Source organism: Cornus florida, unplaced genomic scaffold (genome assembly GCF_030987335.1).
Source record: "Cornus florida cultivar Cherokee Brave unplaced genomic scaffold, ASM3098733v1 CherokeeBrave_3.0.0_Hap2_Chr02, whole genome shotgun sequence".
Classification (NCBI taxonomy): domain Eukaryota; kingdom Viridiplantae; phylum Streptophyta; class Magnoliopsida; order Cornales; family Cornaceae; genus Cornus; species Cornus florida.
This window is the reverse complement of record NW_026775572.1, coordinates 17,377,296-17,388,879: the sequence shown is the minus strand read 5'-3', so window position 1 is coordinate 17,388,879 and position 11,584 is coordinate 17,377,296. Positions and strand designations below refer to the sequence as shown.

The following is an 11,584-nucleotide window of genomic DNA, read 5'->3' as shown; positions in this document are numbered from 1 at the left end:
TGAGGTGAGGCTGAAAAAAATATACGAATAATGTCATTGACCTCACCTACCACCCATCACGACCAATATCATCCTTCATATCAGGCTCTTGAGCACCCTCCTCAATTTTGGTGCACCCAAAGTGGACCGCAGATCCCAACACGATTTTAATTCACACCACCCAGGTCAAAGTGAACTGCACGGAGTCCTAATACATTATCATGTTGAATTACCAAAATGCCCAAAGCCGACAGCAGAGTAAAAACACTTCAAAAAGTTCCGTTGCCGGGACTTGAACCCGGGTCTCTCGGGTGAGAGCCGAGTATCCTAACCACCTAGACTACAACGGAATGTTGTTGAACGTGAGGCAGAAATCTATAAATATGTGGAAGGCTCACGCACCATCAAGTAAAACAATGTTAAGATCAATATTAAGATTTTTAAAGTTTCTAGTCATAAGCTTGTTGATCTCTTATAATTATAATATATATATATATATATCCACACACATAAACATATACATATTTTAAAAAAAATTCTTTGTTTAGTTATTTCTTCTAATGAGTTGTCTTCTCCTAAATATTATTAGAACCACATCTCGTTTCAATTACGGCAAACTGATCAACCACAACGCCATTCCATTTCATTATCATTGATAACCACGTGCTTCCATTATTAACAGGAATGGAAATTGAAAGAAGAATAAATAGAATTGGACTCCTATCTTTTGCCATTGTTATGTCATTCAATTCCACAATCCCCAAAAACCTGGAATAGAGACCAAGCATTCATGCTCACGACTTACCTTAAGGGTCAGTTAAAATTCTTGGCAACAACAGCTCATGCTTGTAAAAGTCTTAAAAGAGCCATTCATTTACTTTCACCAACAATCTTCAACATAGTACAATGCAACATAGAAATAGTCCCATGTAAAAAAACTCAAAAACAAGCAACTGTTTGAAGCAAAATGGTCAGTTTTTAACATTACCCAACTCGTCAAAGTTAATATCAGAAATGACATTAAGAGAGTGCCTCATATTATTGAATAGTTGAACTGACAAAAATTGCTATTGCAAATAAGAAAAAAAAACAGCCAAGGCTCAAAGATAGACAATTTTGAAACTTTATTGACTTTAAATTGGGAATTCATTCCCGATTCCAGAACAAAAAAGAAACATTCTCTTATCAAGATTGGGACATTGCAGAATCGTCAATTGGATGCCAAAATCGGTTGAAAAACCACATGGAATCAGCTGTCACAGCATATCCATCTTGATTGCGATGCCAACTATAGTAAGCATGAGTCCGGTTTTTTATATCAAAAATGGCATGACCAAAACTGGCCTCACGGAAAGCTGAGTATTTTGGCTGTGGCTCCGTCATGCTGCACACAGTAGAAAACATTTGATTTACTTGTGTCAGAGAACCGGAGGCAGTTGTATTTTAAGAAGGCCAAAACTATATTATTAGTTAATCTTACTTGGTTGCCAAGCCTTCAACATTTCCCCCATCACCAATGGTAATGTAAACGGGGGCAGATTGATCACTTACAGGACTACAAATGCCATTTACAACGTTGAAAGCAATATTGGATACACGGTGCTGTGACATACATGTACACATTAGTATACAAATATGGCACTATAATAACAACTTGTGCTTTGAAGCATAATAAAATAGAAGACAAAGTGCACTTACCGACCGTTCATATGCGTGAACATGACCAGCAAACACAACATCGACTTTGTATTTTACAAACCACGGTTCATACATAACTCTCATGGTTTCCCCTTCCATGTAATGATGGTTGTTGCTGTTATACCATGGGGAATGCATTAAAACGATCAGCCATGGTGTCTCGCCCCTGTTTACTTTTGGGAGCTCCTCCTCGAGCCATGTGTATTGAGGAGTGTATTTGCCTAAAATACAAATAGATTAAAAAAAAAAAAATCAATGAATGTATATAGAATTTAATGTTGACTAGAAGATTATACCATTTTCCTTCCTATTTGCTTTCCTTTATTCTACTAGGCATATTATTTGTCATTACTTGAAAGAAGAATACAGAGCACAAAAGGCTTTTGCTTTTTCTATAAAGGGTAAAAGAAATATTGGGAATCATACTTTTGAAAGAAGAATACAGATCACAAAAGGATTTTACTTTTTTCTATAAAAAAAAAAAAAAAAAAAAATTTGGAATGTTACTTTTTAACATTTATTTTAGAGGGGAAAAGAAAACAGAATGTCTATTTCAGAGTGACTGACTCTCGTTCCACAAGAGTCTATTTTAGAAACCAAGTTTGTTTTGAAATGAAAGGAAAGATGCATTTCAAAAAGCAAAAATGCCTCAATCATCATTGCTAATTAAAGATATTGAAAATAATATGAATTTTGTTTTATTGAGTTTATACAATTTTGAGTCAAAGCACATTTATGCATTGGATATTTAAACCACAAACTAATAAGGTTTTAGACTGATAATTTATGCATGCATAGGTTCCACTGCAGATATGCCAGTGTCTGGAGACATGATTAATGACAATGAAATAATGCAAATGCCAATATATACTTACCATATGCCGAATATGAAGACAAGACAATGATGTATGCTGAAGCCCTCTTGATCGAGTACCAAAAGGGAGCGGTACTGTTTGATGCTTTATAAGGTACATGATACCTCTTAGTATAAGGCTTAAAGGGTTTTTTTTCACCCTGCAACAAAATCACCATTCTACGGTCACAACATTTTTTTGAGAAACATTTCAAGGGTTAGCAAATAAACATATAAGGTTTGAATTATAAATTGCAAAGCACCATCTTGGTAGCAAGTAGTAAATCCAGAGTCAATATTTCACCCAACAAAATTATTAGAACTTAATTCACAAAGCATTGACCACTTACGCTCCCTTGGGTTGCAAAGGAGGAGATCAATTTCGTGATTGGGAGCATGGAAATTGTCGCAGCAACAAAGGGGATCGTGATTGTACAATGAAAGCACATAGAGAATAAAATTTATCAAAGTTAATTACTTGTTATCAAGAAAAGTAATAAAATTGATATAGTAATACAGATTTTTATCTTGCTAAGCAAGTTGAAATAGCTTTACTTTGTTAAGGGATTGGGAGATAAGACTAGGTAACACACATAAGAACTTCTAAGGAGCTAAAATTCACTCCATGAAGGAAGAGTCAATTATAATACTACGATACAGAAGTTAAGAAGAACCATGAAATCACGCACTAGACAATAAGAAATAAGAATCATTGAGAATGTTGCTCTTCATTAGAGCAGTAAAACATGTTATGGGAATCTTACAATTTCAGGGACAAAATTGAGCTCATGATTTCCTGCAGTCCATATCCAAGGTTGATAGGCAACACTTCTCTCCACAAACCGTCCCCATGTATCCCACCTAACATTATCATGATTCGGATAGCGATCTGCGTAAGAGAGGTCCCCGACGTACAGTACTGTTTTCCCTTTAGTTGGATTTAATTCATAATGAGCAAGTGTCCTGTTTGAATCATAAGTTTGACCAAGATCCCCTGCAAGAAATGACTGATAAGTGTTAAGACAGGATAAATATAAAACATATTAAATACAAATTAGCGCATTTTTTAGTCGGAATTGTTGAAATAAAAATTAGGACTTAATTCCAGATTACTTCTCCACCCCAAATGATAAGCTCATGAAATTAATCAGCTAGAAGTTTTGTCAAAAATACTCATTTATTAAAGTAAATAGAATGTTAAAAATTTCTACTCAGAAGGAAATTCTATCCTCGGTAATTGATACATATTCATCCATGCAGTCAAGTGTCTGTGGAAAAAGCCTGACAGAATTGGAAGCTGATGTTTTTTTTCCTAGCAGGACAGAAGACCATTGAACCACAAACCGAATATGAAAAAGCACACTTAATTATTCAAAAAAAAAAAAATCCATTAAAATTGATATGATGCAGAACACTTTACCTATGAGACCAAATGTATATGGAACATCCGGACCAACCTCAGGAGGAGTTGTAAACCAGAAAGTTCGCACTGTATGTCCACTCCCAACTTCATAGTAATATTTGGTGTTATACTGCCAACAAAACCGATAATCGAATTAGCTTTAATCTTGATTAATTCCTCAATTCTGTCAAAAGTCTTCCCTAACTCCCAACTTATATCTCACATATACAAACTATGAATGAAAATGTAACCAACAAATAACAGGGGAATCATAATAAAGCAATGCCTATGAAACAAGGACACAAAAGGGTTGAATAGCTCACCTTCAAGTTCTTAATAGTACAGTGATGAATGTATCCAGAAGTATAAGTGTAGAATTTGTAGGTAACAAATTTGCCCTTTGCCATTTTCTTGTGATTGGTATTTTCTCTCCAGTACACAACTGTACTTGGCCCAGGTTCTTCCATAGTGACCCATGACACAATAACCCCCTTTCCCAGAAGATCTCCTTGGGTTATATGAACCTAGTAGTTACAGATAGCCCACCAGTCAAAATACACCAAACAATAAAATAAAAACAAAAATATATGAATAAGAACACACCCATTAAATTTGAGAGCATCAAAATTACATATTTGTAACTAAATTAATAAATTAAACTTTGATTGGTGACAAAGAGAGGAGTGCAGAGTGCCATACCTGTTGAGGCGCATTATAGCCGGGAGGCACTTTGAAGACATCACTATCAAGCTGCATATCTACAGATTTCTCAACTTTCCTCACAAAAGTGCTTGTGATTCCTCCATTACACAACACTGCTGCGTTCAACGCCAAACCCAGAACAGCAAGAACAGACCATGAAAATCCCAGCTCGCCCATGTTATCCTGCGCACCCCCTTACCCCGCTTAACCTACGCACACCCTATCTCGTTCACCAATCTCACATTCCCCCCCCCCCACACACACACACAAACACACACACATATATACACGAATAGTAGTAATATTTTCCTACAAATAAGAGGAATATTCAACGCTCTATATGGACTAACAGCAAGCAGGATTGAGTTTCTACATATGATTGAGAAACCCCCTTGAAAAAAATACTCCGTATATAAATAAGGAATAAAATAAAAAGAATAAAATAAAAATTGACTTGAGAGAAAGCAATCAAGTCGAGACAGAAATCGAATAGTTTGACTCGAACAAGGCGAAAAAGAAGCGGATAAAATTAGACAATGATGAGCTTTCCGAATGAATGAACGAACGAACGAACTACCTTATTCTTTTATGTCTAAGCCCACAATTTCATATTTTAGTTATTATAATAAAGGAACTTATTAAAATGAAGGTAATAATACTTCTACCGATTTGTTGTATTAAATATTTTTGATTGGTTATTTATACATAATACATGTATCTACTAAAATTGACCGATTTATTCCTTCTAATTGGTTTATTTATACATAAATAGGGAAATGGGACCCTTCATTTACATATATTATACATAAATAATTAATAAAAAACATTCGATATAATAATTCGGTACAACAAATCGATACAAGAATCATTACTCTTAAAATAATAATCAAACTTTTAAAGATCTGTTTTTTTTTTTTTTTTTTTTCATAAATGAAGATCTGTTTTAATATATATATATATTATTTGATAAATAAAAAATATAGTATATCACACACACTTCTACCTTTAGATTTCTCAAGTTTGAGAAAATATGTTTCACCCTGAGTCCGAAAATTATTTTAGAAAGAATAATCATTAACAATAATATGATAAAAAAATTTTGAACGAAAATAATAACTAACAAAACAGAGTTTTTTAAATTTTAATTCTTAAAAATTTTATGGACTCCCTGGAGGAGAAAAGACGTAGATCTTTTCTGAATTTTTAACGTTTTAGTAGCCTTTGGTGGTAAGTTCTATTTAATATTTGAGCTTTTTTATTTTCTTTTATTCTTTACTTTTTAAAGAGCTTAAACAAGTCCATGCTCAACAGAGGGTTGAATCATGTGTTGTTTTTTTTTTTTTTTTTCATTGAAAAATCTTTAGAGTTGTTGACATTAATTTACGCAAAGGTTAAAAAACTTTTTCATAAGAAACTACAGAGTCTTACCTGATTGTCTGGTTCATTTTCTAACGACATGGAATAAGATTAAACAACCTATATAGTTTTAGTTCTTTTGATCCATTCAATTTTTACTTTTTTATATGAATTTAATCATAACAATTAAACATGTGGATCTCAAATCTCAATATAACATAAGATCCTACCTTAATATAAGTTGATTCATTGATGAATAACACTGTGATCAAATAATTAAAAAAAAGACTTTTAAGACTACTAGGTTTAAAGTATCTATCAAGTAAGATTTTGACATTCAATCTTTAAAATGAATGTGCGGATGAGTTTTGTGAATGATGTGAAGTTGAGAAAGTGGTTTGAAGATCCGATATTGATGTGTGGACAGAGAAAAAGTAGAGTATGCCATTGCTGAAAAAAAGATAAGTAATAGCTTGAAAAAGATGACAAGTTGGGAAAAGTGATTGTGTACTGAAGCGAGTCCAACACATTGACCAATATCATCCTTTAACCATACAAATTGCAGGGTACTATACCTATTTATTGTCCCATCCCCAACTCAATAATTCACATTGGCCATCCATATGAATAGTTTTTTTTTTTTTTTTTTTTAGGGAATGGAATGGTAAAACAAATACACTCATTTGTTCACGCTCTAATTGAATCTTGTCGCAATGTAACGAATTCAGACGAATATCGGTATAAATCAATTATGCTATCAAATCTTTAAAAAAAGGGTACGAATTGATCGATACGACAAATTATAAATTCGATTGCTAGGTACTATACCTATTTATTGTCCCATCCCCAACTCAATAATTCATATTGGCCATCCATATGAATAGTTCTCTTTTTTAATTTTAATTTTAATTTTTAATTTTTATTTTTTTTAGGGAATGGAATGGTAAAACAAATACACTCATTTGTTCTCTAATTGAATCTTGTCACAATATAACGAATTCAGACGAATATTGGTATAAATCAATCATGCTATCAGATCTTTAAAAAAAGGGTACGAATTGATCCATACGGCAAATCATAAATTCAAATCTCTTTCCTCCTCTTTGAAAATAAGAAGGTTATATCTTAGGCAAAATAGCCCTTTGATATCCATATGAATAGGTTGATGACATTTATGTGTGATAAATGAATTTTAATAATGCCATTTAATTGTTGAATCATAATCCTTCACATAAGGGCATTTTAAGTATTTCAATTTAATTGTTGAATTTATAAGCCTTCTCAATAAGGGCATTTTAAGTATTTCAGTCTTTAAATTGAAGAATGTTTTTTTTAGCACCACGAGTGTGCATGGTTTTTTTTTTTTCACTTTGCCTTTTATTTAATTCAGTTTTCTTAAAAAAATTCAAGATAAAAAACTGAATACAGATAATTTTTAATAGAATTAGAAAATATTACTTAGTGTTTAGTAAACAAATTTTTGTATGTCTTATTCTCAATCATGTTCTTAAAATGCTGGATCAAACAAACTTGGTATATTAAAGCTATTCTGTCAAGTGTCAACTAAAATTGACAAAACACAGCTAACTTTTTCGCAAGAAGTTAATGAAAGAGAAATAATTCATAACCTTCACAAATAAAACAAAGTGCAAGATTAGTAAACGTGATAGGATCATACCCTTCCAAATAATATGATGGACCCAAAGTGCAAGATTAGTATATGAGGCACAAAAATGAATGATAAACGCATAGAGTAGAACTTAATAACAAATTTTCTCTCACACGAATCGGTACAAATATTTAGAATGCGTAATCAACAAGAATTGAAAAAAAAAGCTAAACGTGTTTGTATCACATTTTGCAGAAATTTTTCAGCCAACTTACTAAACAGAGAAAAAAAATATTTCAATTATGTTAGGCATTTTTTTCTTTTACTTATATATGGTATCAATAAATTGCGTGACTCAAAGTCTCCACATACCAAATTCAATTTCACATGCGTGATCATAAAGATAATGACAATAATACCCAAAAAAGAAAAAGAAAAAGGACAAGGACAATTTTGCATAGCTATTGAACCAGAGAACTCCCAATTTCAAGCCCTAGTTGGAGACAAGGACACTAAAGAGCAGACCCAATTAGTTGACTTGGGTTTTACCCGAGACACCAAATTTTATGGGTCTGACTTATGTGGATGGGCAAATTATGGATATCGGTGGCAATTAGGCTAACTACCAAGCCTAAACACCAGCCATAACCAAATAATTTTCATGAGGGGCTGTTTTAGTGGATATGGATAACAGTCCTTTGATAAATGACAAACTCAATTAATAGAGTTCACTTTTGTGTTTTTGGTAGTTGGAATTTCATGAAATTTGAATTTTGTAAATGAATTTTTATTATCTGAAATTTATTTAATTTAAAATCTGATTGAAATTTGGAAGTAAAATTTATAATGCATTCAATTCCTAATGTTCTTTTTGACAAGAAGGAATGAAAAGGAGTGGAAGGAAGATCAGGAGGATTAAAAAATAATTCATTTCATTGGTAAAGACTAAAAAGGAGGCATGGAGAGAAGAGCAAAACCAGATAGATGAGTCCTTTTCCCTTCACAAATTTTTTCTTTCTAAATATGGATGGAAGACATGAAAGTGAATTATATGGAATGATATTATAAAAGTTTTTGAGTTATAAAGTTTATATCATTTAGATTGGGCGCTTGTAGAATCGTCAACTGGATGCCAATATCGGTTGAAAAACCACAAGGAATCAGCTTTTACAGCATATCCATCTTGATTGCGATGCCAACTAAAGTAAGAATGAGTTCGGTTTTTAATATCAAAAATGGCATGACCGAAACTAGCCTCACGGAAAGCTGAGTATTTTGGCTGTGGCTCCGTCATGCTGCACAGTAGAACGCGTTTGATTTACTTGTGTCAAACAACAGGAACTAATTGTTTCAAGGAAAGGCCAAAACTATAATACAAGTTAAATCTTACTTGGTTGCCAAGCCTTCAAGATTTCCACCATCACCAATGGTAATGTACACGGGCGCAGATTGATCACTTACAGGACTACAAATGCCATTTACAACGTTGTAAGCAATGTTGGATACACGTTCCTGTGACAAATTTACATTAGTACGCAGAAATAGCACTATAATATCAACTTGTGCTTTGAAGCATAATAAAGAGAAGAAAAAGTGTACTTACCGATCGTTCATATGCGTGAACATGACCGGCAAACACAATGTCTACTTTGTATTGTACAAACCATGGCTCACACATAACTCTCATGGTTTCCCCTTCCATGTAATGATAGTTGTAGCTGTTGTACCATGGGGAATGCATTAAAACAATCAACCATGGTGTCTCACTCCTGTTTACTTTTGGGAACTCCTTCTCAAGCCATTTGTATTGAGGAGTGTATTTGCCTAAAATTCAAGTATATAGAGAAAAAAATCATGAAATGTATATAATGTTGACTAGAAGATCATAGCATTTTCCTTCCAATTTCCTTTTCTTTATTCTACCAGGCGTATTATCTGTCATTACTTGAAAGAAGAATACATATCATGAAAGGCTTTTACATTTTTTTTTTATAAAGAGGAGGGGGGAAGAACTCAGAGCAAAAGAAAAGTGAATTAATCTAATATCTATTTTAGAGACAAAGTGCAAAAAAAAAAAAAAAAAAGAAAAAGGAAAGATGCATTACCGAAAAGCAAAGAGTACCTCAATCATCATGCTAATTAAAATTGTCAAAAAAAAAACATGAATTTGTTTAGTGAGTTTCTATGATTTTTGAGTCAGCACACATTCACACAGTGGATATTTAAGCACTAATAAGGTTTTAGACTGATAATCTATTTAGGCATAAGTTCCACGGTACATATGCATGTGTCTGGGGTCATTATTCATGACAATGAAATATTGCAAATGCCTATAGACTTACCGTATGCCGAATAAGAAGACAAGACAATTATGTATGCTGAAGCCCTCTTGATTGAGTACCAAAAGGGAGCCGTGCTGTTTGATGCTTTATAAGGTACATGATACCTGTGAGTATAGGGCTTGGAGGGTTCAGTTTCACCCTGCAATAAAATCACCACTATTCTGTCACAACTTCATTTTTTTTTTTAGCACTAAACATTTACACTCCCTTTGCAAAGGAGGAGATCAATTTTGTGATCAGGAGCTTGGAAATTGCCACAGCAACCAAGAGGATCATGATTGTACAATAAAAGCACATGGTGAACAAAATTTGTCAAAGTTAGGAAGTTAATTACTTAGTAAATGGATTGGGGGATTAGACTTGGTAATACACATAAGAACTTCCAAGGAGCTACAATTTACTCCATGAGGGAAGAGACAATTATACTACTACCATCAGAAGTTAAGAAGAACCATGAAATCACACTTTAAAAACAGTGAGAAATATAAAATATTGGAATATTACTCTTCATCAGACCAATAAAACATGTCATGGGAAGCTTACAATTTCAGGGTCAAAATCAATCTCGTGATTTCCTGCAGTCCATATCCAAGATTGATAGGCAGCACTTCTCTCCAAAAACCGTCCCCATGTATCCCACCTAACATTATCATGATTCGGATAGTTATCCGCGTAAGAGAGGTCCCCAACAAAGAGCACTGTTTTCCCTTTAGTTGGATTTAATTCATAATGAGTAAGTGTCTTGTTTGAATCATAACTTTGACCAAGATCCCCTGCAAAAAAATGATTGATAGAATCAAGACAGGATAAATGCAAAACACATCACACACAACGGCACAGCTTCTTATGGGAAGACGGGTAGCAAAATGTGTGCATTTTTTTATTTATAGAATTGTTGAAATTAAAATTAGGACTTAATTCCAGATTCCCTCCTCACCCCAAATGACAAGCTCACAAAGTTAATCAGCAAGTAGTTTTGTCAAAAATACACATTTATCAAAATGCGCCGAAGCTCATTTCTAGTTAGACTTACCGTACGCCGAATAAGAAGACATTATTCATGACAATGAAATATTGCAAATGCCTATAGACTTACCGTACGCCGAATAAGAAGACAAGACAATTATGTATGCTGAAGCCCTCTTCACCCCAAATGACAAGCTCACAAAGTTAAATCAGCCAAAAGTAAACATTTATCAAAATACATCTGACGTAGCTCATTTCTAGTTCAAAAATTTATCTCAGAAGGAAATTATATCCTCAGTCCAGCCCATTAGATTGATACATATTCCCCCATCCAGTCAAGAATCTGTGGAAAAGCCTGACAGAATTGGAACCTGAAGTTTTTCTAGCAGGACAGAAGACCATTGAACCATAAACCGAATATGAAAAGCACGCTATGTTTGTTAGTAAGACATACAAATTCCATTAAATTTATATGATACATAATACTTTACCTATGAGACCAAATGTATACGGGACATCCGGGACAACTTCAGGTGGAGTTGTAAACCAGAAAGTTCCTTTTATAAGCAGAGAAGGAACATGGGGAATTAAAATAAAGCAATACCCCTCCAGTGTTCCTTTTAAGTAAAGTTGGTCACTTTCTGGTGTTGGTACATGGTATAATTTGGGGTATATAT

General features: G+C 33.5%; 2 protein-coding genes and 1 non-coding gene across 3 annotated transcripts; all 3 read right to left on the bottom strand.

The window, feature by feature from the left end:
• Nucleotides 1-256: 256 nt before the first annotated feature.
• On the bottom strand, nt 257-329 carry TRNAE-CUC (transfer RNA glutamic acid (anticodon CUC)). The gene has a single exon. It is a non-coding gene; the product is annotated as a tRNA-Glu (tRNA).
• A 665-nt stretch (nt 330-994) lies between these two features.
• Nucleotides 995-5,173, bottom strand: LOC132293961 (purple acid phosphatase-like). Its single transcript, XM_059791654.1, has 8 exons — nt 4,632-5,173; nt 4,256-4,456; nt 3,951-4,062; nt 3,295-3,524; nt 2,553-2,691; nt 1,678-1,898; nt 1,460-1,581; nt 995-1,363 (listed from the first exon to the last, which is right to left on the bottom strand). Exons 1-8 carry the CDS (start codon nt 4,809-4,811, stop codon nt 1,165-1,167), a joined length of 1,404 nt encoding a protein of 467 aa, XP_059647637.1. The 5' UTR covers nt 4,812-5,173; the 3' UTR covers nt 995-1,164.
• Nucleotides 5,174-8,614: 3,441 nt separating this feature from the next.
• On the bottom strand, nt 8,615-10,757 carry LOC132295730 (purple acid phosphatase-like; the record flags this gene model as incomplete). The annotated part of the gene is made up of 5 exons (XM_059794021.1): nt 8,615-8,894; nt 8,990-9,111; nt 9,203-9,423; nt 9,942-10,080; nt 10,485-10,757. Coding segments are annotated over 5 exons (957 nt in total), but the record flags the coding sequence as incomplete, so codon positions are not given.
• Nucleotides 10,758-11,584: the final 827 nt, after the last annotated feature.